Raw genomic sequence first — 27,662 nt, 5'->3', positions numbered from 1 at the left:
CTCCCTGCCCCCTTTCCCGAATTTAAACGTGCAATTTTCCAGCGTACAGTAAACTTTCTAGACTTTGGTACAGAGTGTCAGTCAGAAACAACCCTTTCTTTCACCCCAGTGTGAAAAAATAGATCTGTGCTTCTTAAGGAATGTCCTTAAGGAAAGCCCACTTGTTGTTCAAATCTTAAAGATCCTGCTGTTCTGTTATCATTAAATTCAGTCCGTGTTCTTGTACACATCTCGGAATACTTAATACTTAATTAAAGTAAGCAGCATACAAATTTATAATGGCAGGCTGCCAATTACGTCTCAAAATGGCTTTAAAAAATCAAAATCCTTTGCACTATGATTTTATAAAAGAAATGTATTTGTTTTTTTTGTGAAGAGACACTTTGTACATTTGTACACACAACAGCATACAATAACATTTCAATAGCTGTTCCTTGGTCAGGTCTATTTTGAAAAAGTATCGTTTTCCTAACAAGTCCTAACAAGGTAAATGCCATACTTAATGAGCTGTCACATGTTTGGTAAACATTTGCTCATTCTCAAAGCCTGTGTCCTGTATTCACACAGTCACACGGACGTACTGACACAGTGAACTAACCCAGACACGTATGAGCCTCTGGAGAGATGATCTCTTTCTCTCTCTCAGGACTGGCTCTCATTTCTGCTGCAAATTCTCTCTCTTGCGCTGTAATTCCCCCCAGTCTCCAGGAATGCTGTTGTTTTTAATTTCTCCCAGCTGCTCTGGCACAACGCCCACCCGCCTGCCTGCCCACATCTGCTTTCCATCAGCCTGTCGAGGAGTCCACACAAACACAGGCCCTGCATCAAAACACCAGGATTAGCGCTCTGTGCCTCGTCCCTGGGACCAGCAGCTTTTGTTTCAGATAGCCCTCAAATGTGGAACCCCCTCCATACCTGAACATGAATACTAATAGACCTGCCTTCAGAATGTCCACTGAGCATAACGTTCTCCGTGAGGTGTGTGCTGGGAAGATGGGAAATTACAGCTTTGATCCCATGGTGGAATTTGGACAATGGAATAAGCAAAGCAGTCATTGATGTCATTGATGACACACAATCTGGAGATCACATACTTTGATTTAATAATCTTTCAGATTCTTTGAAATTGCGAATATAGTTAAATTTCAGAAGTGAATAGTGTTTTCCCATTGACTTTCAAATAGCAATTCTATGTTATTTGTCTTGGCTTCTTCCTGTGTTTTTCCTGGGTTGTTTGTGTCTAATGCTGAGAAAGTCATATTTATGTTTAACTTCATTTAAGAGGGATATACTCTTTTTAAAATAATTTTAGACAATGGATAAAATGTATAATTCTCACCTACGACAAATAGCCATTTACAATTGGCTTTTAGAGAGTAATTGTGTGTTATTTTCCTTAGCTTCTTCCTGTGTTTTTCCTGGGATATTTCAGTAGGATCTGTATTTGAGTTAATTCTTTCATTAAGAGAAATGACGGATGATTCTTTTATAAGAGAGTAGGTTGTTCAAACAGCAAAACTTTAAAACAGGTAATGAAAGAGCAGGGGTGAGATCTGAATAAATGGAGGCCTTTAGCCCTTGTAAAAGAAACTCCTGTTCTGATATAAGAGGTGAGGCTGATGTCTGCTCTAGGCATGCAGCCACATTTTGAAGGAAGTTGATACTAAAGATTCTCAGTAACACCCGTGACCTGAGTAAAACATATATTCCATAAAATAAACACTGGTCAAGATTTAAAAAAACAACCTAAACATTGGCAAGACAAAAGAGCAAGTTCATGCTAAACCAGAGAACCTCCAGTACAATATATTTAATTGAACTGATTTTACTGTGGGTGGTTGCTTTGTACACGCTTCAGTTTCCCAAGAAACTATAGTATTTCTTATAACTACCCCAAAGAAATGAGTTAAAAAATCTTTACAAAAAATAGCATGTTGCTTTGGTCTGAATTTGGACCATGTGTAGAAAATTCTTTGGGTAATTTTATCACTTTACTTCTTCTGTTGGGTCAACACAGCCATTACTGAATTGAAATTGAGCGACGTGATTTATGTGATATATGCGTGTAGATGGTTGAGCATTGCTTCTGATCCTGTCAAGGGTTAACAATGGTGACACAGGAGGCAGGCCAGCTGTGTTGAGGTACCTTATTAGGGTTCCAGATGTTTCTTCGATCAGAGTCGCCAGACAAATTTCTATCCTCGCGTCCGACTCTGACCTAATTTTAAGGATTTGGGCATGTCTCCTGTCTCCCTGCCATTTGATTAAAATTACAGAAGAAAGAAGGACTGGACTAATTTCTGGCCCAGGCGTGTCTCCCTCCTCCAGCCACAGTCGAGTCAGTCCTGTCTGAGGGTGGAGAGACAGCCATCAGACAAAGGCCAGGGAGCCTATAAAAAGTGTCCTCTTATGCAAAAGAGCAAATGCTTTGTCAAATGCAAAAAACAAATTCTTTCCTCAGTTGAAATTGGGCATTTTGTTCATAACCCTGAGAAAGCCAGTTTAATGATTGCCCTTATTTATTGCTATACTGATTTCTTTTAAAATAAGTAAATAGTTTTAAAGAAAAGATAAAATTTTCACCCCCACCTAGAACAGATAAGCTTGAAACTATTATAATGATCATTATTAATTGTCATTTTAGGTGAGGAAACCCACATTTTCTTGGTGCATTATTTCAAGGGCATTGGCAGTGAAAGGGTTGCCTTTTGAATATTATTATTAAAAAGAAAAAAATCCTTTTCAAATTCTCCCAGTGGCTGCTAATGAAATCCAGATGCTCTTAGAGACATTTTTCTCTCATTCTCTCCTCTCCTCCAGCCCTCTTGCTCGCTCTCTCTCTCCAGTCCCTAACCCCAAGCCATTCCTAAATAAAGGAAAGTATTTGTGACATTCTGCTGCAGCCTCCCGTGCCAAGAACAATTCCCCAGTCTGGCCCATCTGGACTGTGTTAGGACAACGCTGGGCACTGGCACAGGCAGCAGCGTGGAGCCGGGAGGGAGGGGAGGAAAAGCAGGCGTTCAGGAGAATATACAGCCCTCGGACCTGTCCAGGGGTGATGGTGCACAGTGCAACAAAAGCAACAGGCTGTGTCCTGCATCGTCGTTCCTGCTGTTCTGAATCCTGGTAAAAGATTTCAGAATACGCTTGCATTATGTCTCCACAGTCAAAAGTATTATTTTAAGATGCACAGTATTTCTAAAATAAAACGTCTTCAATGTGTGACACCACCTCAAATTGATTGTTAATTGACACTTCGATGACAATATGTTTTGTCATTTAAGATAGTTTTTTAAATGAGCACTTTTACTAAGTATTTTAAAGGTGTTTTGACATACAGGGGTTTAAAAAATATCCCTCGGTTGTCCTATGTCCTATTGTTGGTGCTCCTGCTCTGCTGCTATTATCTAATCAAGAGCTGGGAGAAGACCTACTCCTATCTCCTGCTCTGATTCTTGGGCTCACACCTGACATCAAAATCTGTCACTTCTGCCAGCTGGAGACTGGCATCATTACTGGCACAAAGCTGTCAGAAACACATCTGCCATCTCAGAAGGGGAAAGGGAGAGGAAGATGGGACTTTCCCTGTATTTCCATATAAAATTCCACTTTCACCACTCTTCAGATAATGCAATCTTACACTTGCCTGCTAAGAGCATTGCACTGGGGCATGATAAAATAAGATTTCAGCAGGGAAAAAAAGTAATTTTTTGTACACATAAAAATCCTTGTGGCTTTTCTCCCCTTTCTGATTTGATGACGAAGGTGTGCCAGTGCAAGGCCGGTACAGATTGTCTGCACATTTTGTTTTTACAGGATGAATTTCTGTGTTCACAAGAGCAGGTGAAGTAATGATTGTTTGTGTCATTTTAATGCACTTGAATTACTGTATTAACAGTTGCGTCTCCTTTAATTTCTACACAGTAATGCCATGTAAACTCGGATTGTGGGAGAGAAAACAGACCCATATGATTAACCCTGATCACAGTGTGTTTACACCCTGCACTTACACAAACTAGCTCCCCTATCAAAACACCTGCAGCTCCACCAAACACCAATTAGCTCATCAAGGTTTTAATTACTCTGTTAATTGCACACAGGCAGCGAGAGGGGAGGCTTGGGAATAAGGAGCAGTGCCCTCATGGGGACCTGCCTTGACAATTCTGATGAACAAAGAGCAGAGCGTGCCAATAACAGCACAGCACAGGCTGCTGTGAGAGACCATCCCTGCCACTCTGCCCACTGTCTGCTGCTGAGCTCCTCAACACCCACTGCTCCTAAAGCTCTGAATCCTGCGGTTCTGACTCAGGAGGAGAATAGCAAATCCCTACCACATATACACGCCACGTGTTAGGCATTAGGATCACCTAAAAGATGAAGAAAATCACAGAGGACATGACAAATTCCTTGGCACAGAGCTGTCAAACCAGAAGAACCTTTTTATTTCTTCAGTAAAAGGTCAATTTCCATTGACTAACCGAAAATTAAGGAGTTTGCTCCTGAGTAACTTGATACTGACCATTAAGTCTTCTTAAATTATTACAGTGAAGTCTATAAGGCATGTGTACATGTATCATACTGTGTACACTGACTGACCTACCATTTTCCATGCTGACAAACATGATCTGTTCTGCAGCCACGAACGAAACATACGGTACACACCCGCCCTCCCTTCTCCACCTCCCAGATGTTCCTCTTTCCTGTCCCTCTCTGCGCCTATCGCCCCAGGAGCTGCTGGTGTGTTTGGTGGAGGAGTTACCAGGAAACAGTAGCAGGGCCTGACTTCCTGTGTGACAGGTGTGCAAGCGGTGGACAGCTCTTCTCCTGCCAGCTGCTTTCCCTGAGCTACTGCAACAGCACAGCGCTGCAAGCACAGGCCAGCTGCGGGCTGAGGCTCTCCTTGTTTGTTTTGTTTTAAGTGCGGGTTGCTCGTTAATTTATGGCTCAGGAAAAACAAGGGCCGGTTTCACTGACTGCAGCCTGTCACGATTCCTCCCCAGCCGCTCAAGAGCACATGAGCCTTAGCAATAGGTCCCTTCAACGCCGCAAGCAACATAGCGTGCAGCAGAAATCTGCTGTTCTGATGTGGCTCTGCTTTTCCTTCAGTCGAACGTGAGCCCAGGTCCGGGCTAGAAAAAAATAGAATGTTTTTATTTGTGAGCCTTACTCTTTATTTATTGAATTAAACCTGTTAAAACCTCACGTTGTGGCTTGAGATCCTACAAAATAGCTTTTCCCCAAGAGTTTGCCGTGTTACGCACATTCCATAGCAGGTACTGCGATTTGGTCAGCTTTGCAAAATGATTTATCTGGTTTTTGCAGACAGTACCTACTATCATGGTGATGACTCTTGCAGCTTTTGAACTTGTTCCCATTAGGTGGTTCGGCATTCAGCTCTAAATTGCGTTGAAAGAGTGGCCCTGGGTGACGAGTTATACCTCAGGTATTATCTGCTAGCCTCTGTTTAGCCAGAAGCCAGCACTACGAGAAAAAAAAAACCCTCCCGAATAATAATGTGATGAAATAGTATGCATACTTTCTTTTAAGACCTCTAAAATAATAATCCACTATAACAATTTTATTGTAGTTAAACTGTGGGAGTAATGCTACCACAGTTTTGTACCTATTTATGGGATGGGATACTTCCTACTTGCAGAGAGACAGTTTGGTAGGTGACAGCAAGCACAGTTCCACATCACTGACAAACTGTTGTCTAATAATAACAACCGTCCTGCTCAGTCAGAGACATATCTGCTCCTCGTGCAGCAGCTCTCTCTAGCTAAATTAATCTGTCGCTGTTGCTTTCAGTCCCGTTCCTCCTGATGTGCTGACCTAATCACCCCCACCACCCTCCTCGCCTCCTGGCAAAGTCCTTTTTGTTTTCTGTCCATTTATATCTCTCTTCGTTGCTCCTCCTGCATGACTCTACTAGACATCTCACTTGCCTTGCCCCTTTTCACCTTTAGCCTTTTCTCTTCTTGATATTTGGCCCATGCATGAAATTGCCCTGTGTTTTTTTCTTAAAGATGATATCCATTCCCCGTCCCAGAGTGCTCGTGATGATTCAGACAGCTAGACGTTTGCAAGGTCAAGGAAGTAACGTTCAACGCAGAATACTGTCCCTCTCAAACACGTGCTTGCTTTCTTCTCTGCTTCTCAGAAAGACATGAAATTGCTGTCTTTGTTTTAGAATACAGCAGGTAAAATACCACATCTCTCTCTCCATATTCCTGTCTGCTGGGGCCTATGTATTTTCATATTAGTACAGTTACAGCATTTATGAAGCTGCAGATAATACATTGTAAAGATGTCATCTGAGGGTTTCATTGCGGTTTCTTTTTTCACTGCTGAACATCATACACATAATGAAGAACTCAACACCACACACACTCAACTTTACAGACCGAAACACAGAACTTCCAAAGCATTACAAAATATCCTGATTACATTTTATTTTACCATATGTCATCCTCAACACACAGCTGACGACTTTTCTAACTGGGGAAAAAAAAATCTGCTGTTTTTCATTTACTGCATATAACATTTTAGAATTTAATAAGGAAAGGATCTGTCCCTCTTATCAAGTTGCATTTTAGGAATAATTAGCTTTCTCTTCACAGATTGAAGGAGACACAGGCCTTAGATTACAGTCTATATAACCACGTCCAGAACTATGCTGCCTCTGTGTAACCCATTTATACAGTGTAATAGCCTCGGCAGCACTTCTGTTCCTGGGAGATAACAGCTATTAATTCAACGTATATGCAGCATCACTGTCTTCTAATTCTGATCTGGAATCCCTCACTCTGCCCAAAGCTTTTTAGATGCCTTTAAAATCATCCTGAATGCTTGCAATCCTTAATAGTTTTGGCTCCATCAAACAAAGTTGCTATTCCTGTCTTTGATACCATGAGTCAAAAAGAAAAGCCGAGGACCTTTTTACATCAAGGGTAAATTACAGAAAAGGAAACTCCTTATATCAATATGAAACACAACGATATGAGCTTGGCTTGCTTTTGATGAAACCTGTCACCTACAGGGATCATTTTTAGATGCATTCAGTATGCAGATTTTAAGATTGAATTCGGTTCTGTGCACTATGTAAGGACATTTTTGCCTTCTTTAAAAAAAAAATGCAGAAACACTTATTAGGCATTTCAGAAAATAAGGGTTGCTGGCCATGTATGCTTTAAAGGTACTGAATGTGTAATGTTTTTGTTTTAGTAGTATCGTGACCACTCTGTGGTACAGAGTCAGAGAAAACACCATATGCTATGGGAAACAAGTATTTCTTTGAGATTTTTGCTGTGCTTTCTAAGGCCTGTAGCAGCCAGATATGATTCACAGCCTCATAGTGTTGTTATAAGGATGCCTGTTTTGCAGGCATTGGAGAATTAAAAAAAAACAACAAAATCACAAGGAGACCATCATATTTCTCTGTAACTTCAAATCACATTGAGTGATGGAAATAGCCTTGCCTGTGAACAGAGTCACATTTCTTTAGACACTATGGAAGTGATATACCGGGTTTTAAAAGGAACCTTCTCTTTTGTGCACGTATGTTTTTAGAAAAAAAATAATGTGCAGTTTGGATACTGAGCAAATGTTTCCTTTTGTTTAATTGATCATTAATGACTGACCTTGGAAAGTTTCGAAGTAGGAGATTTAGCACAGGCTATGAGGCTTTAACCTGTAGAATGTCAAGCCTGTGAAAGTAAAAATAAAATGCACAAAAAGAAAGAACTCTGCTTATACCTGTAGCAAGGGCATGCATAACAATTTTGCTAATTATTGAGGCAATGGGGAGGTCCAAGTGTGATGTCACTACATGACTCCATGTGTAGCAATTGATGGCAGTCTGCCTACACAGCGCAACACTGATCAAGCCCTGGGACCTCACTTGCTGCCCTTCCTGACAACGTTCAAGCAGGACAAGACACTTCTGTAGCTTGTGAAACAATGGTCTTCTTGCGGGATGAGAATGTGACGTTTACGCTGTGGATACCCAGCTCACCAGACGTGAGCCCCACAGAAATGATGAAGCCGGGATGACATGGCCTTGAATCCTTAGGGACCAATGAACAGGCAGGTGTTGTCCAGGCTCTGAGTGAGAAATGGAACCAAATCCCACAAGACCACATCTGCAAGGTGAGGCCGACCATCATAGACGTACAGCTTGTACTAGTTCCAGCAGTGGTCACAAATGCTCTAGGCTGTGACTTTAATATTTGCCATCAATAGGATTAATTAACAGGGCATCTGCTCTAAGTCGCCCTCATTTATTTATAGTATGTCAAGTGCCAGTTTTTTTTCCACGCTCAGTATATTCTTACACACAAATTTGGAGCTTGAATAGTATAGCAAAAGAAAAAAGGACATTTTACAAGGAAAGCATTTGTTGCCACTGTTTTAAATTGATTTCCACTTCGAAAAACTTTATCCACTTTTATTTGTAGTGTTTCGCTGCACAAGAACGAAAGGTTACATATTTAATTTGTGTACCAGGTGATCAGTAATTTAAATCCTCCTTTTCTATGCCAATAGAAAATGCTGTCATACTACAAATCCTAGCCGTGCCATAGACACGCACCAGACTGTAGTCCTGCCATGAGGGTATAAATCTTTTGCAGAGGTGAAATGGAGTAATACACAGCCAGACACACACAGACGGTCCTCAGCAGAGACTCGTGATTTCAGAACGTGGTTTTATTATATATATTTTGTGGCTTTGCACTGAGTTAACTCCCAGCTCCCACACTGCAGTTTCAATGTGTTTCTCATTCGTCCAGATGTTTGGGAGCTGGCTGGCTCACTCTGCTAGCTGACATTCTCATTCTCCCTGGGGAGCTGCCCATGTCACAGTAATGTCAAACACATGTGGAAGAAACTGAAGCTCGTGGGTTTCTGAAACGAGGGAGCCTTCCCAGTGTTTAGAGGAACAAACAGGGCGAAACCATAGCAATCAACTGCTCATCTGCAGCAGAACAAGGGTTTTAGGTTACTGCCGAATAAAAAGCAGTGTCGCAGCAGGCTTGATTTACCATGTCCAGGTCATTGTCCTGTCTGTCTGGTGCTTCTCGGACAGGGGGCCATGTGTGTATCTAATATGTGTCAGTCCACATGTACCCGTGTGCCTGTTCTGGTCTAACCTAACCCTCGAAAAGCCAATCACTGGCGTTCTGCATGCATGAAAATAATTAAAGGCTTCAAGAGGCAGAGGAGCTGGAAATGTTCAGGCAAACACAATTGAAAACAAATGCAAGGTAAATAAACCTTAAGAGATTCTCAGTTTTTTTTTAAAAGGCCCTGGGAGAAATATCTTGGATAACTGCAAGAAACGTTGGGCACAGGACAGGACCAAACCTAAAATGTTAAACATATTGATATTGTGATCTGTCCATTCGCACATTGGTGAATTATTAATTGATTAATCTAGGCACTGTATATCTTTCTGGCTGTTTCTCAGAACAGTTTGCACTGAGTCTGCCTCGATGTAGTTCTTTCATTCTCACTCTCCCTGCTCCTTGGGTTCCACACTACTCAGCCTTTCTTCTGCGATTAAAGTTTCTCTCCGACATCAATCTTAGCAGCTCCTGTAAGAAAAAAGCCCTTTATCTCTCACCTTGCAATTCCAAAAATCATTTTCACAGCCTGAAATTAATTTCCTCACACCGCGAACTTAACTTGAGTGACTTTATCAGATGCAAACAGACTAACTGCCTCAGTATTCTGAGTCCCGTAGTACTTAAAATTAAAAAAGGCTCCTGCTTCCCTAGACATGCACTAAAAATGAACTTGTCCTCCAAAAGGAGTTTAGTTGCATTCATTCATGTAATTGTACAATGGCATTAGTGTATTAGGAATTAGGTTCACCTGGTAATCTCCCATCTGCTTCCAGCTTTGGATTCCAGTACAGCGAAACACTTTTGTCTGCTTTTGCAGATACAGTAAACGTACATTAGAGCTTCATTACAGATACAGCACTCACTGCTTTAATACTCCCAGTATTCTGTGCTCAGTGGTAGAATATTTCCAGCTGCCTCTGCCCCTGTTTGCTCTTGCCTTTGCAAGCCGTCTGCTGCTCTCACTTTCGCCTTTGTTTCAAAAGTGATTTGCGCATCGGTTTTAAAGAACTTCACAAGGGGACAGCATCATTAACAGACAACAGATAATTAGATTCCGACCTCCATGATATTAAAACTCTATTCTTAAAAAAAAAAACAGAATCGCTAAATCACAACAAACACACCCCTTTTTTTTGCATCATTGTTTGAAGCTCCAAACCCCATTGCCGCACACAGGGAAGACTGAGGAAGTGCGGACTGAGTACCCCAGCCTGCCTACTTTCAAACCATCATCTTTAATCATGTACCAGTGGTGCAAAACTGGGCAGTGCTGGAGGAGAGGCACATCCCCCACCCACAGCACCACAGGCCTGTAAGTGCCCAGCTGACCACAGGTTACGCTGTGCCAATTGTGCCAGTCCAGGTCAGAGCAGGCTAGTCACATGACCTGGGTTCTAGCCCATGGTCATAGAGCTGAACTTGTGCTCATGAAAGCACCTTCACCAGTCCAGCCGCTCAGGAGGCCTCATTTAATCTCTACTCTCATTATTCGTGAACTACTTGCCCGCGGGCATAATGCTGAGGGGAAGAGTCCCTGGATGGGCTGATGAATATCAACCATGAACACAAAATTGGACATCGTGACAGCACAACTGCCATTGTCGACAAAAATGCAGATCAGAAATAATGGAATCTACGTCATAACTGACTGACTTCCTTAGCCATTAAGAGTTATTATTCGTAGCAGCAGGAACAGCAGCAGTAGCAATAGGACCAAAAATGATTTCCCTCATTGTGTAAAAGCAAAGACGAGAGCAGCTGCGTCAGTAGAAAAAGGAAGTTCTGCCCAGGCGACACTCTTCTGGCTTTAAAAAACAAATGTTAAGTATTGCGACGACTACAACTAATAAATATGATGCGGGATACAGAGCTGTTTCTCCGTGTTCTGGCGCTGTGTGTCCCTGTGTTGTCCATTTGGCCTGTATTCTGATTCACGGGCTAACAAGCCTGCTGGCTGCCAGTTCACCCTGCTGCTGGCTCTCCGTCCCCCCACCCACCACCATCTGCTCCGTGCATTAATTAGGTGACAGCAAACTTCATCTGCCCGCCAGCGCTCGAATTACAATAATTACATCTCCAACACTACGCCACGGCCTTCTGCTGCAGGATACACTGCTCAGCCCAACCAGGGCTCTCAACGCCATTTATTAGAGTTATTAAAATGAGCAGATGCACTGGTGGAAGTGTGAACAGCAGTAGTAGGGGATGTATTATAAGTATTTGCTGAGGTTGATGCCTCTGTGATTCACAATTCGACCAAGGAATATATCTAAACAATACCAACCATCTTATGTTAAAATAATCTGTTATGTCATCTATAATGTGGATGTTAAGTAAAGTGAACAAGATCACATCTAGGTTAAAAGGAATAAATCCAAGCCACTAACTTTCCTATTGATCATTGAGGTCTTTCCCACAATCCAGTTGTGCCTATCAAACAATCTGATTAACGGATCTTTCCTTGCTCTATGAAATAAGTAGCTGTCTTTGGATGAATTGGACTCTATTACTTATTATTAGCTTCCTGCTGGCTTCTGATTTTGGCAGAGAGTTTGTTTCTTAGGCTCATATAATACCTTCTGTCTGTGTCTTAAGCAAGATAGATCCATACAAGCCTTGTTCCAAAGATGGAGCAAAATGTCATAAAGTACTTTAAGATAAATAGTTTCCTTTAAAGAGAAGTACCAAATGATGAAGTGGGAAGTATTCCTTTAAAAGCCACGCAAGTGCTTGTTGGCAGTGTGGTACATTGGTGAGTTATTGTACAGTAGTATAATCTTTAGACCTCCCATCCATTCTCTTCATTATTACCAGGTCCTTTACTACTTGATTATTTAACTGAACCTTACCAGGCTCAATTAAATAGTACATCAAAGCCCTGCAGTGAAAGAAATTAGAATTGTTTATTGGAGAAATTCAAAGGAAAAAATCATTTCAGCTCCATTTAAATTGTGGGTATTTTTGGATGAGCTGTAGTTTCTTTTCCTCAAATCTAGTTTGTGTATTAAAAGCACTATGAACATTTGGCAGCATGATCTCAATACAGAATTCAACCCATTGAATCCCTTGGCTTTAATATACTGTACCCAATGCAGTTGTGTACTCATTCATTATCCTGGCTGGTTCTGAGAGGCTCCATATTGAGTGTTCTGGCTGTAACTCTGAAGTGCTCAGTTTTGTGAATTGAATTTCTGGCATAATTAACCGACTGCAGAGTTGAATCATTAGACTCGTGAGAGAGAAGGAAGCTGTGCTGTGTTTTCTTTTTTCTTTGGTTTTACCTGCGGAACAGTATCTAACCTTGTAATTGAAAAACTCAGTCAGGTTTTATTGGCCAATACTATAAAGCTGTTCTTGATGTTTTTATGATTTGAGCCTCCTGGTCCAGCTGTTTAAGAAGATGATGTGGACAAGTTAGAACTGTAAATAATGTCTGTAAGTACTTTTTTAGTCATCACAGGTGCATTTGGTGTTTGTTGAATTATATCACAGGTGTCTACTTCACCACATTTCTTTAGTCCGATCTACCAGAAATGCTCTAATTTTGCATTTCGGGTTTCAGACTAGCCAAGTTCTGATTTTCTCTTCCTTTTTCGTTCGGCTTGAATGTGGCTGGACCATCTTTAAATGGATCCCAACCTTTGTTATCTTCAGCACTTATGAACATTCAGAACTGCCTCTCTTACGTGATGGTACAAGCTCACATCTCAGGCTGGTGTGCAAAGATGTCCAAAGAAATGCTTTAGTCGGGTGAGGTACTGTAGACGTAAGAGCTACAGAGCTGGAAATCCCATCTAGTGATCACTGCCTTGAGCTCCAACCCCTTGAACTTCCCTTGCTCTCTGATCTCCAAAATGCAAACCTCTACACTGAATTCACTGCTGGAAGCAAGTATCCATGATCAGCTTGAAAGGGATCGGTGCCAGGATTTATCAGCAGGGGTTCAGAAAAGCACCTTTTAAACCACCTCTGTAAACGGGTACCATTAAAAACACATCTAGCAATAGATTTGTATCTATTACATACATTGCTGAGGAAATCCAAGTTTCACATATGGTTTTAGGTGCCCTTTGCTATGTGTGAGAATGTACCTTCCCTTTACGTTTTTCACTACAGCACTGTTTTGCACAGTTAAGTCAGATATCATACATCGTGTGATATGGAAAGTTATGGTCGTTCGAAAATCACTTAAATAAACCCCAATCTCTTTACTACTCTTTTATACAATGAACTGTCGTTTTTAAATTTTCTTCTGGCGCACGAAATGGATGACAGTTGTGGTCGCCTAAGACTGATGTAGGGGTTATTTCTGATTATTAAAACCTTCATTAATCTCTAATGAAAAGTATAATATACTAATCTTAGGGAATTCTCCGTTAATACACAATGAAATCACAGCCAACCAAATATCTTTGTTTCGCGTAAGAGAAAACCTCATAGTTTAGCCCTTTCCAACAGCGTACTGGAAGAAGACAATGGCAGCAATTAAAAAAAAACGACAGTAATGACAGTAGCAACAGTTTTACCAACATACTCGTCTTTCATAACCCTGAAATTACTTGTCAGGCTCCATTTTCATGTTTCAGTGAGTTGCGGATAGAAAACATCACAAACGCTCAAAGCGAACAACATTGAAGACATGCGAGCATCCGCGGAGAACTGGCCAGCGGACAGGTGAGAGTAACAGCAGCTCCCTCGTCGTTTCAGAGCACAGCGGCATCGATTTAATTAACTATCTTGTGTTGCAAAGCGAGTGTTATTCCCGGGGAACGTCCGAAGATGTCGTACAATGCGAAACTAATTTAAACCTAACACGTTTAAAAACATTTGACAATTTCTTACAAATATGTCCCCATTAAAAGAAAATGATTAAATACTGTACGCGTATACAATAGTTCATAACACTCCACAAGAATTATAATAACCTTATACCAACTCTGAGACTGAATAGTAAGGAAAGTATTGTTTTAAGAATATTTTCTTTTATCGTATAATGATTTTTTTGTTGTTTGGCCCTAATAATGCAAGGTTTCCAAAATAATGTTGAATTCTGTTCTCTTTGACGAGACAAAAAAAGCCACCACACACGCAACAGTGTAATAACGCCAATGGTAGCTTTATGTAACATTCTTAAATGAAAGGAAATTTGAAAATGCATTCAAGAACGGTTTAATAACAGGTTTCACTTGCAGCGGGGCTTCTTATGATATATTATGAAACTAAATGTCCAGTTCTACTAGAATTCCGAATAATTATTAAAATAAAAGGTAATTCATATACTGTAGCTCCTTAGATGTATTGTTTTATAAAGGTACTTTAGAAAAATAGAATGAATATTCATTTTAAAATACACGGCATGGAGGGCTTTTGTAAGGGCCAAGTATAAACTGCTTTGATCTGTGATCCAGGTTATTGATTATTGTTGTTTGGGAAGTAAAAGGTAATGCCAAATATTTTTTAAAAAACAGTAAACTATCTCTACATGATTAACCATCAGTCATGATTTTATTTCAACGAATAACTAGAACAGTACACGTACAAATATCACACTTACTTTGTGAAGGTCGAGGTCAGGCTGAGGTAATTGCAGCAACGATAATCCACATTAAATTTAAGAAATAGTAATAATACACCAATCCTTAATATTTGGAAGAAATAAAAAGTAAAACCACCAATTCTTGGCCACTCTCGAAAGCGATGCTTCTACTCCTCTTGGTCAAGTGAAAATAATTAAAAATCACTCTTCAAAACAAAAATCCTTCGACAGGTTGAAACTATACACGATAATACAATTTTAAAAGCATTCGACTCCTTTGGATTTAAAGCGGTGTTGACATTTCAGTTAAATTAAGTATGAGGTAATTAACTTCCCAGTTTCTTTCTGTCCGAATGATGATATTTCGTCTTGCAAAGCTAGAACTCTGAGAGTGGTTCCCTTAGATGCGTCTGTCTTTGGTTTACCTTCTCTTTTCAATCTTAAAAAAACAGCTTGAGGACTTTGTTCAAAATATTAAATGCATTTCTTTTATTTCTTATATGTACTCAGGTTTCTCCGTTTTTTTCTAGATTTTCTGTTTTCCTTTATGCCTCATCTTTCGTTCATTCGATCCCAGCATTGAACGGATCCCGAAAAGAAATCGCCAAGTGCTGGAGGGTCTTCAGCCACCAAGATACAATGACACAATTATCGTGGACTCATATTGGAAAGTCAGTTTAAAAATGTCAGCGTTTGAGTTGGCTGTATTTATCTGCAGGATCCGATAGGTTTAAAATCCCATATTGTTGTGCACTGTACTTCTTCCGAAATAAAGATGCGAATATTTTTGGCGTAAAGATCCTTCGCCGGTCCCAGCTCAGCTTTTAATACTCGGAGACTAGTCTCGGGTATTTAAACGGCAACCCGCGACTCGGATGAAGCAACGTTCATACAGCTGGTTTTCTGGAAACAACCAATTCTGTATAGATTAATTAATTTCTTCCGTCGGTTCTTCTAAAGAACCCTCGCAGACTGCTACTGCCGACCAATCCATTAACTGCTCAGGCAATAGAATGGCTCCATTCACTCTAACAGTCGTCTGTAGATGCTATAAACAAGTTCATTAAATAAATACTTGGGTTACAGCATTTATGCTTTCTCCTGTTTCTTTTTAATGTCGTTATATTTTGGTTTTAAGTACTCGGCGGTGTTGTGCTACTGTCTTATATACAGTCTCCTGCTCTCTCTCTCCTCTCTTCCTCCCGAAGCCTTCTGCCTGCGTTTAAATCACCATCTGGAGCGGAGATGCGTACTCCAGCGCTCCTAACCTCCCCTCCCTCCTCTGTTTGACAGCCCTCTCAGACCCACGAGTTGACAGCCTCCCTTGCTCCTCGATTCTGCTGTTGCAGTAGCAACTGGCTCACCACAACCAAACTCCACCTCTTCAAGCTTTCGTCCCCTCGCAGCGCAAACCCTGCCCTGCGCGTCTCTCGAGTACTGAGTTTACATCTGGTCCATCTCTCATGCACACACACGGACATTTCCACACGCATACATCCACACAAGGAACTCTTTCAGATGCTGCTAATCAGATGATACAAAATAAACCCCCCTTTTTATACAAGTGTCCCGTTTCTTTGTTCTGCTTTTGTAGTGGTCAGTATCTTGGCCACATGTCTCCCCGGTTAAATATGTATTTTCAACGTGTTCACACATTTGCTTTGAATTACCGCCTGGAAAATAGCTCGACACGTTGTTACAGGCGTGCATCTTTTGTCTTCAGCGGCTGTCATGAACTGGCACAGTCTAACTATACCATTGAAAGACTTAATTACTTCTTCGAGGACATTGAATTTTTGGAATTTAGCCGGACTATGAAAAGCAAAGTATTCACAATAGCTGAAAATACATTTAGGGAGAAGAAACGACGGAATTAAACTGAATTAAATTAAAAGTCCTTTTCGGTACAGCAAATTTCGTAAGTGGAAGAATCCTTAGACCGAAGGTTTACAGTTTAAATGATAATGAAAGGGTATATACCTACCACTGTTTTTTTTATTCTTCTGATTATGGTGGCAGCTTAATATATCTCTAAAAGACGATGGTTGTTTATTGTATCTCTATATGTGCTTTCTTCCTCAAAGGAAAAGGATCTGGTGTACTGGAAGACACCTTAGTGTTGTACTGCTAGTTTACGAACACTGGTTTTATCATCTTCTGCCCGTGGGGGCCGCTGTTTCCTCGCATCAACAGACACCGATTTTCAATCGGAGCGCCGGCGGAATCGTGCCAATTCGGTACGCACATTAACCATGTGATCACCAGGTGTCTCCTTTACAGTTTGTACCGCTGCCAAGGCAGAAAACTGAAAATTCGTGAATGCCCTGTCAGAGGGAAAGCTGCCTGCAGGTCCGAGTCAAAAGGAATCAGTTTAACAACATATCTTGTCTGTAGTTCACAAGGTGGTGTGGACTGAACCTTTACTGCAGTAGTCGTTTGTGGTCCATAGTGAGTCGAAGATTTTGCATACTGCTTCAGAAATGTACATTCGAAAGACCGCACATCATTTGCGTATAATATATGTGTGCAATACTAGATTAAACCTGTACCAGTGTCCACCGCTTGAAATAATCAGATCTTCTTGACCTCACAGATACGGATGCTTCACTGTTCAAGTTACACTAATCATTACTGTATGTACTGTAGGTTACAGATTTTAAGGTTTTATCTTTATTCATTATGGGAATCACTTAAAAGTCCATAAAAAAGACTATGTTTGAAATATAACTTATTATGGCATCCTGGAGACAACTCTGGTCAAACCATCTCTTAACGTTATTTGGGTTTGGTTGCTTTGATCAATGTATTCATTTTCTTTTATTTCTTCATAGTTTCTGTTCATTGAGTAATATCATAATCTTGATGTGACTAATATTGTACACATGAGTATGTAATATGTTAGCAGGTGATGTTTAATACTGAGAATCCCACATCTGCTACTGATAGCAGAGATGGCAGGAAGACCCAGCAAATAAAACTCACTATGCTTATAAAACAACTCTTGTTTATTTTTTACAAGCACAGATGTTTTCCAGAATACAGCATCCCACAATCTTTTCAGCCCTCATTCTGTGTTCTTTCACAGAATGTCAAAAATCATTTATGGGATAATAATGATAACAATAGGAGGCAAAAGGAGAAATGTTTTGGGCAACATGATGATTGGTCTTTTATTGTGTCCAGTGATTGCATCAAAGCTGTGATGCAAGAAAGAAACAACACTTTTGAAACTGGTATTCTATTGTGTTGCCATAGATGCTGATGTAAAATCATTTGATTGCCAGGCCTGCTGTTCTGTGAACACAGGATCACACATCTTGCCAAAAGGTACATATGTTAAAGATCTATAGACCCATATGAACAGCAACTGCTTGTGCAAACCAGCACCTCTCTTTCCGACAGCAATGAGGGGCTTCATTTCAGTATTAGGAATTTACACCTGTGCTATGCAGACGTCATTGCTGAAGGTATATATTCTTTGCCCTGTGTGCAGAAATTCTTGAGGAATTTCTGGGGGGTGTCTCTTTGTTTGGGTGAAGAGGGGCGTCCTCATTTGAAGTTATCTGCATTTAAGCTCTTTCTCGATTTGATGTGGGCTTTTGAACGTGCAAACTTTATTGCGTTCATATGTTTTGACTTTTAAAAACTCTAACTGAGAAGACACGTTAGTTACAGCATTCTTTAATTTAAATTGCATTAGCTGTTGAGAATTATGACACATTACCACTCCTCTTTGGAGTTGAGGATTTATTGGGAAATCTATGCTTATTAAAGCTCAGAGCTGTGTGGAGCAGATAACACCGAACAGTGGTCCTTACAGGGCAGGCAGCTGCACAAGTGGCTCTGAATAGCTGTTGAACATAGCTGTGCCTGACACTGCTGTGCAGAGCGATGCAGAGCTACAGTAGGTGTAGAATGAACCTGCCTGGAATGTCAGCTCATAGTGGGCTGAATACATGGTCTTGGGAGGGGGCAGTAATTGGAGTCAGAGGATGGTGGTTTAATAAAGCCCCTTTGACCTCTGTCCCCCCCACCAATCAGGGCCTTATGAGAAGGGGCCATTCAGCATGCGGTGACTGGATTGTTACAGAGATGGATTGCGGTGCTGCTCTTGGCTTGATGGAGCGTTTATGGGTGATGCCTGAGGGGACTTATTACCCTGTCCTGCTCCTGGAGGTCCCTGCTGCGAGTCACACCACATCATCTCACAGGGAGGCAGAGGCATGCTGGGAATACACTGTACAGCCTGTACAGTACTGGCTTCTTTTCTGAACACCAAAAGCATGTCCCTCTGATTTGTTTTAAAACGTGGTGTTGTTCAGGCTCCATGATTTATTTTTATACATATATACCTTTCACAAATGTATAGAAATAGATATGAATATTAATTAGATCTTCAGCCAATCACAACTCTATAGGGCAAAGAACTGCCTTAGTACCTCTCATTCTGCTTTTTGTGCACATTTAAAATCAAACCTGGCAGCCATGGACAGCTTTATTCAGGTTAATCAGCAAAGAACAGCCAGCTTTGGTCAGTGACAAAGACCTGTACAGTACATGTATTAGAATGAACACCCTTCCAGGTTTGGATGGCAGGTATGAGCAGCAGTTGCAATGAATTACGGGTATGCAGATTAACTAGATCTATATTCAATCACAGTGCTACATTACACATTAAACTATAGACTATATGCATGTACTGTGTGTATATATACTTAAATCAAGTGTAAACAAAGTAATGTTTTGATGGAATACTGTTAATGTTAGTGGTGTGACACTCATGTGAACTCAGCCCGTTTCAAAGAATTGGGAATTTTTTCACAGATCTCAAACACTCTTCACTGTAAACGTAGCAGTCAGTTTCTCTTTAGCGTATACATGGTAAATGAGTTTCTGCTGAAAAATCCTGTAAGTGGCCAGTTTATTCTATATTCTGTGAGTGGGACGTGCTTTAATTGTTACCGGTACCACATCTCTGTGATCAGTATTCAGATTCCTCAGAGGCACTGACAAAGTCAACACCGTGGACGTCTTCAGCATTGGCAGTGAAACACAAACAGCAGTATGTAAATGAAAACTACCGGGAGGTGCATTTAAAATTGAGAACTGGAAGAACTTTTTACACTAAGGGTTTTAGGAGTCTGTGACCATTTACCCAGCTATGTTGTTCAAGATGATGCCTTCTTCCGAGAAAGAGCTGTAGGCCATACTCAGATCCACTTGCTATTAACAACCCCATGAGAACCATGCAAAATGGGCTAAAGGGTTCCCCTCATTTTTAACCATCCTTATACTGTATTAACCCAGCATGCCTGGCTATTATCCTTGACTGTAAGGAGGAATTAAGGCATCTGCACCTGTATGCAGAGGCCTGGCATCCTCACATGGCCTTTAGCAGGAGATAAGGGCAGGAGCGCTGTGAATGACAGCAAGGGGAGGAGGGAGGTGGCGGGAACGAATCCCTGTCACTCCGATGAAGAGCTGATTGACAGCTCCCTGCTCCCTGCCCCAGCACATGAGATTAGCAGTGGACGGCTTGTCAATTTTTAAAGTGACGGCATCCCATTCTCCTCTTAATTTGTCCTTTTGTTGCAGGATTTACAGTGTAAAAATACAATCCGCGCACTTACTGATAAACGGATAAACACCCTGCTGCATCCACAAGGATCGGCCTGGACTTTCTTTGTGTGGAGCTCCATTCTTCTCGTTCAGTGACTTCCAGTCAGACAGAGATGCTCCTAACTGAGTTGCTCATGATAGGCAGCCAAAGAACAAAGAACTTTTGGAGGATTGTCTGGCGTTTAAACAATCAGACCCAACACAAGGATTCACCAGGTATTGCAGACATGATTGGCGAGCAGTGTGCGGAGCCTTGTTACTTAAATGAGACTTGCATCACAGGCTAAGACAGTTTACAATGTAAGGGGTCATTTAGATGTTGTCATAGCATTTCACCAGCTCACACATTGCAAATCCTTTCGTATTGCACCAGTTAAGCTCGTGTGTTCAAACGAGATAAGGGCTCTCTTGGTTAACTGTGTCCCTATTGTGCTTCTGTCCTCGGTTTCTTGTTCAGAGTCTCAATTAAATGTTACAATTTAGACTAAGAAGTAGGTACAGATGGGAAGGTAATATATAGCAGCACTGACAAGTACAGGGTGGAATTAAGCAGCACCTGTTTTTATTGTCAGCAAGATTCAGGTCTACGCCAGGGGTTAGCAAAGAGATTTTGATTAACGATATTTTCGAGGCAATGGTACCACTTCGGGACCATGTCTGTTGTTTTTTTACTAATTACATCCAAACCCCTTTTTGCCTATACGCAGAAGGCCATACACAATGTTTTGATAAGCTTGAGTAATAAACTGAATTGTCATCGTTGAAAGTTCAGTCTTGAAGTTGGTGGGGGGTTTTTTTCATGTGTTGTGTTGCGATATTTCAAGACTTCCGGAGTTACACAACAACTTTCTAACAAACAAAAATGAAATGAACAATACACCCCCACCTCTCTCTCTCCTGAGGCCAAAAGGCATTTTGGTGTACAGTAGAAAGTAGTTCTGGAGATAACTGACAACTAATTTCAGTAAATGGCAAGACCCAAATACATCCCAGGGAGAGATATGTGAATGCTGAGAGTGAGTTTTGAGGCGAAAGGGACTTTAAGTATATGTGTGTGTGTGGAATTTATTAAAAATTGCAAGTTTGTGCGAGCGGTTAGCAGAACTGCAGCTGAAGATAGCACCAAGTGGGGATGTATAGAGTAGTGAACATCTGTTCTTAAGAGAAACCACAAGACCGGTGCAGAGAGAGAAGGAGAGCTAGATCTCACACAAACACATTGCTCGGGCCTCCTCTTTACCGGAACTGATAGTGATATAACACAATAAAGAGTTTTACCAATGCCCAATGTAGTGACCAAACAGTTGTCAGCTATCAGCAAAAGCCTGGATGACCAACCCTTCCTACGGTTCAGTTGTTGGCGTGGTTCAGCAATCAGAGTTTTCCTTGAAAAGTTTAGTTCTGTTACACTGGACACCAGCCTAAAGACAAAAAATAACATTTCCTAATGGTGTGTGAAGCACATGCTGTGAAATAGTTGCCAATTGACTAAGGACAGCCAGACTGTGGTTTATCATGCTACATTTATGCCTTATTGTATGAGGAAAACAATGACTCAAAGTCCCTGTTGGCAGCCAAGCTAAGTGAGCAGGAAAAAATGAAGTAGTTCACTTTCACAAATTCATAAAACAGTTGCAAAATATGCACATTACAAATCCAGCATTCAAGTTACAAATCTGACATTCAGGCAATATATGGCTCAGGTATTTGTTTTTTTTAGTATTGTCAAAAAGTGTCCAACTGTTTCTTTGCTATAGTAAAGCCAAGGGGCATGTTTGCTGAGGGCAAAGTTTTCCCAGGAGAAGGTAGTACATACACAGAATTGTCCAAAATATTACAAAAACCTTCAATTTACCTCGTATCCATGGGTGTGTTTAAAAACAGAAAACCTAACAGATGCGGAAGCCTAAATATTTTTAAATCCCTCCAGGGACAAAGCAAGATTAAGCAAAACATTAATTTAATAAAAGGCAAATTGCTGCACATGGATGGAAGACTGAATTCACACCTGCAACACTCAGCCCCCCCAGTTGTTTAATGTCGGATTGAGGGAGAGTGAACTGGGCCTCGTTTTATAAGAGTGGGGCTTGAAGCCCATGAAAGTAGAACCTCTGTTTTATTTTTTGAATTTTGAAGGAGCACCTTGAACTATCTTGCTGTGTGAAGGGGGTCTCGTAACAGTGGCGGGTGGCAGTTCCTCCTTGCTGTCTGTGTGTGCGCGCGCGCTGTGTGTGCAGGGCGATAAGAGCTGGGGAGTGAGCCCAGCACACCGCCATCTCCCTGCCACTCCAGTTATCGCCCCACGCAGCTGTGCCTAAAACTCCAACATCTGCTCCAGCACAGGAAGTCTCTGCCGCTTCTCGCGCACAGTAGAAAAAAAGATAGCGACAAAGACCGAAGACAGGTCCTCAGCGCCAGGCAGACTTCCACAGAGCACAAAGTGATTGGAAAAAAAATGGCTTGCATTTTGTTCTTTTTTTAAAAAAAAAAAGGCACTTGCCGTGCAAAGGTACTCTAAATAATTAAGTGAGTAAACATGTGCTCACATTCTTTATTGTAGAATTACAGGAGAAGTTTATTTCTGGGCCTATTTATGCAATACTTCACCCTGAAATGTTCCCAAGCTCATTGCTGACAAAAAGTGACGCAGGTATCTCTTGCACTTCAGTATGTATTGAGTATTTATGGATTAATAAGATACTATATATGATTCTTTGGATATTTAGTGTTTATAAAGAACAGCTTTCTTTGCTTTTTCACTGGGTGATGTTAACCTGCTCCTATTGTATCTTTCTGACTGTAATACTCCAAGCCATACCCCACTAATTCTTGAGCTACAAAACCAGTTGACTTATTTTGACATTATGGGACAAATAGCTTGACAGATGATCTAAGGAATGTAATGAACTACAGCATGGGGTAGACTCAAGTTAAACCGCTGAACTCTGAATTGTTATGTTTTCAACATTATGTCCATGTCCGACCCAAAATTTTGAATCTAACTGGCAACACTGCATTCTACAGGATAAAGGTAGCGGGTAAAAGGGAAATGTAAATCACCTTAAGCTAGCGTGACAATTTAAAATTAAAATCCAGCATTTTTTCCAGAATGTTCTTAAGTGTCCAAATTTGTTAGGCGAATATTGAAGACACATCAATTCATTCTTCAAAGAGAAACCTAGCCAGTTTCACTTAAGAGACGAAAGTGCCAGAAACACAATTCATGGATTGAAACACACCTGGAGTTTAGACTTTCCCCACAGTAGTCCATTCCAGGCAGTATATGGGTTATATCTATGAGCAAGGATTCTGTATCTCTAACCTCCACCCAGCCAGCCTTCTGACAGAGCCCTGAGACAGTGATAGTTGCAGTCTGCTAACAGTGTGTCTCTCTGACTATTGTTACTTCAGCACAGAAGCGTGGCAATCGAAAAACTTTCTCTCTCCCTGGTTATTAGCCTTTCCACCCCCCTGCCTCACCCCTCCCTGGAAGTTTCTCCTCTGTTCCCCTGCTAGCACTCATCACAGGGATCACCATTAGACAGTGGTGACAGAGAGAGAAGAGATTACGAAGCCCCAGAATGCCTGTTGTTAAGAACTGAACCCCATCCACCACAGCTGGTAATTTGTCTCTTTTTCTCATGGCTGAAAAAGGGAGGAGGACGTTAAGTGCTCTGAGATTGTTTTACAGACTTCACAGGATGGGAAACTAAAAATAACCAGAAAGAGACAACTGTCTTCTTCAGTATAGGAACATACAGTATATGTGACTGTATATTTTAAAGAAATGTACCAGGTGACGTGGTACAATATCTTAGTAGGTCATAAGCCAAATGTTTTTAATCATACCATGAAAACTATTCCTGAAGGTGATAAAACTACATTCTATATACTCACTGAACTTTATTTCAGAAATAAACTTATCAGGGTTTCTTATTTATTTTTCAATTAAGCATGAATGAGGAATGTGAATAACATAAATACATTAGAAATGGCAGTTCAGAATTAAAATTTTGGATCTGAGGAAAGTCCACTTACCCGTGGGGTTTTTCCTCGAGCACTGAGCCGTTGAAGAACTGGAAGAGAGAGCATGCAGGCAACGCTTTTCCAACATGCTCCTGTGACTTGTCAAGTAAACTGTGGGAATTCTGGGAATCACAGCCTTTGCACAGGGAGAGAGCCTCCCGATTTCTGTCCTCCTGTGCTTTCTGAGGAGAGCCTCGGTTGCTAGTTTCTGCATGCCAGGCCTCAGTTTTTGAAAAGGTCCCCAACTTTGTCCTAAGACGACGAAACAGTTGCTCTTTATAGCTTAGGCTCCAGGTCACATGCAAGTCGGAAGATGTATCTTTTTTTACATGTGTGAAACTGTGTTTAAGGAATTATCTCATTCCAGTCTATCAAACCACTCTTGAGCTGCTCCACAGAATTACTCTGCCCTCAGAGACTTTCTCAGAGGTCACTGCAGATCTTAGGACCAAAGTAAAGTGATGCCAACTTGCATGGCAATTAGACTAGAAAAGGCGGTTCAGATCATCAGAGTTAAAATGCGTGTCCCATCAAAAAATGGAAGATTTTTCTCTCAGATCTTGTGCTCTTCTTTCTCTCCTTCGTTTGCTTCTTTTTTCAAATCTGCCTTTTAGTTAACCCTTCCTTACTGGTTCTTTTCTGCTGTAGCATCTCCAGTTGAACAGCCGCGAGACCTACAGAACGGTGCTGACACTCTTAATTAGAAGCAGCCTCCGCCGCCCCCCCACCCCAGTCCTCTTGCGAAATCCATCAAACAGCCAGGCGCGCTCTGGGAAAGTTCCAGGAAGGTGCTCAAGTGGCACGGCGAAGATTCCCTGCCTGTGCCATTACATTCCTGCTGGGAACTGTGCACTGAACCTTCGCACACACCAGCGTGCTCCCATGTGCTGAGCCGCACAGTGCCTGTGTGTGTGTGGAAGAGTGCGTGTGTGTGGGTTTGTCCCTGTGTAAAAGGGGTGGGGACAGGCTGCAGAGCCCAAGGGGAAGGTAAACAGTTCTGTGCAGCGGTGATAGCGCAGAGAGACCACGACACAGCCCCTGTCTCGGCTTCCTCTGTCAGGAACCAGCTGTGACTGCGGGCAGAACAGTCTTCCCTTTCCCTCCGGACATAAGCGACTCCCCCAGTCCAACGACTTCCTTCCAACCCTCCTGTCCCACCCAGCCACCCCCCCGGTCTCCCTTCCATGCTGTCTGCTCACATGAGAAACCTCACTCCGCCTTTGTCAATGTGCAAGGCACAGATCTTCAATCACCGTCCTGCACGCTCGTCTGTCTGTCTGTTTATTCCCACGTGGGGTGTGCTCATATGCATGCGTGAGCCATATTCTCCCGCATAGACGTCCTAAAATCACAAACGGTGTCAGTGAGAGTACAGATCACGGAGCAGAGACCTTCTCCGGCCCATGCATCTCAAGGGGCATGTCTCTGAGGCACAAAGCAAACCGCACACCAGGTTCATTACCCTGCACCAGAGATGAGCCAGCCCTCAAACATGTCAGTGGACATGAACACTGGTAGTTAAATTAGACGGCGTGCAGTTAACACATCATTTGTGTTCTCTCGAATTGACTACTGTAATGCTCTTCTCGCTGGGGTATCTAAATCTACTTCAAACAGACTGCAGTATGTCCAAAATTCAGAAGCCAGAATGCTGACCAGGTCAAGTGCAAATTATCACATTACTCCTATACTGGAGTCCTTGCACTGGCTTCCTGTCAAATTCCGTGTGGACTTTAAAGTCCTCATGCTCACTTGCATGGCTTGGCATCTCAGTACCTGTCTGAACTATTATCGCCCTACTTCCCACCTCACAGCCTTCGCTCTTCTAATTCTGCTCTCCTTACTGTCCCCCCCAAGCCCGTCTACATTGTATGGGTGACAGGGCCTTCTCCTGTTATGCCCCCAAGCTCTGGAACTCTCTCCCCAAGGATATCAGAGAGCCATCTTCTCTAAACTCCTTTAAATCCAGACTCAAAACCTTCTTCTTTAGAAAAGCCTTTACTTAACTGGTTCCATTCTTCACCCCTCTGCTTTTCTTAGTACCACCATCCACGGTCTCCTCTGTATATTATAATTGTGTTTTATCTTGTGTACAGTATTCTTTTTATTTATTGTTGTTGTCATTCTGTAAAGGACTTTGATATGCCACCTTTAAAGGTGCTATATAAAATAAAGTTTATTATTATTATGATGAATGCCTGTCCCTTCCCCGTCTCTCTCTGGTTCAGAGACTGAGAGGCTGAGAGGAGGTGGGGGGGGGGTGAGGGGGTATGTGGAGGAAGCAGGGTCTGGCGTGCACAGACATGCCCTACAGTCGTCCCCCCCCCAGCCTCCCCCTCCCTTCCTTCTCCCCCCACATACACCAAAATTCCCTCTCATAGTGAAACTGCAGCACAGATGTTGGTCAACGGAGTGGATGTGAGAGTGGCGGAGGAGTCATGTGACCGAGACGGGACTTTCTGAGCCAGGGGCAGAGTCTTGAGAAAGTCTGCAAAACAGTTTTCGAAGTAACAGACTTGGCGAAAACAAGCTGAAGTGTCACTCGGCCTGGGGTTCTCCAGAGTCTTCTTCACAAGAACGATTCAGGCAGAAGGCTAAACTGGAGGACTATAGTGCTTCTTCCTTAAAACCATGAATGCTGTTTCATAAAAAAAGCTTTTCTGAAAGCTTCAGTGAAATAAATATGCTGGTAACAATCTAGAATTAAGCTGCTATAACCTGACTTGCTGATTAAGAATCAATAGGATTGTATTACAAGGTCAGGAAATAGAAGAGTGACTTGTTCATGATGCTTTCACTAAGCTGCATGTCATGCCTGGGTTCAACCATAGAAACCATGCCCTTGGCCTGGACTTGAATAACTTGGGCTTAATCCACACGATGAGTATGTACTTGCCAAACAGTGAGCCTTCATCCCTTTGTGAACTATAATGATATGAATTAATATTCATGGTGGTCATGGAAACACAGTGGTTAGCATCACTGGGTTCAATTTCTAGGGTGCAGGAATCACCATGGAGTTTGTATGTTCCCCCTGTGTTTGCGTGGGTTTCCTCTGGGTGCTCCGGTTTCTTCCCACAGTCCAAAAACATTCTGGAAGGCTAACTGGCTATTGGAGAACTGGCCCTGGTATGAATTTGTGTGTCACGTGTACCCTACAATGGACAGGTGTCCCATCCAGGGTGTATCCTGCCTTGCTCCTGTTGCTTACCAGGATAGGCTCCGGCTCAACGGCGACACTGGGATATTGGATAAAATGGTTAGAAAATGAATGAACGGATGAATAAAAATAATACAGTGCCAATCAGGAAATCAAAACCAGTGAAATTAATGACACAGCAATGACACAGTGTGGC

At 41.8% G+C, this 27,662-nt stretch overlaps 1 protein-coding gene across 5 annotated transcripts in view; it reads right to left on the bottom strand.

Annotated features, from left to right (window-relative positions):
- The window catches only part of cbfa2t3 (CBFA2/RUNX1 partner transcriptional co-repressor 3), a 44,248-nt gene extending 18,867 nt beyond the window's left edge, over nt 1-25,381 (bottom strand). For 2 of the 5 annotated variants that reach the window (XM_088939026.1, XM_088939030.1), the window contains exon 1: nt 24,319-25,221. In XM_088939026.1, coding sequence (XP_088795152.1) covers nt 24,319-24,520 — 202 coding nt within the window. In that variant the 5' untranslated portion in view covers nt 24,521-25,221. Of the gene's footprint in view, nt 1-14,679; nt 15,946-24,318 lie in introns of those variants that run through there. The other 3 variants (XM_088939031.1, XM_088939032.1, XM_088939028.1) reach the window with 2 other exon arrangements.
- Between the last annotated feature and the right edge of the window lie 2,281 nt (nt 25,382-27,662).

This window comes from Atractosteus spatula, chromosome 21 (assembly GCF_055471065.1).
Source record: "Atractosteus spatula isolate fAtrSpa1 chromosome 21, fAtrSpa1.hap1, whole genome shotgun sequence".
Taxonomy (NCBI): domain Eukaryota; kingdom Metazoa; phylum Chordata; class Actinopteri; order Semionotiformes; family Lepisosteidae; genus Atractosteus; species Atractosteus spatula.
This window is presented reverse-complemented; position numbering and strand designations above follow the sequence as displayed.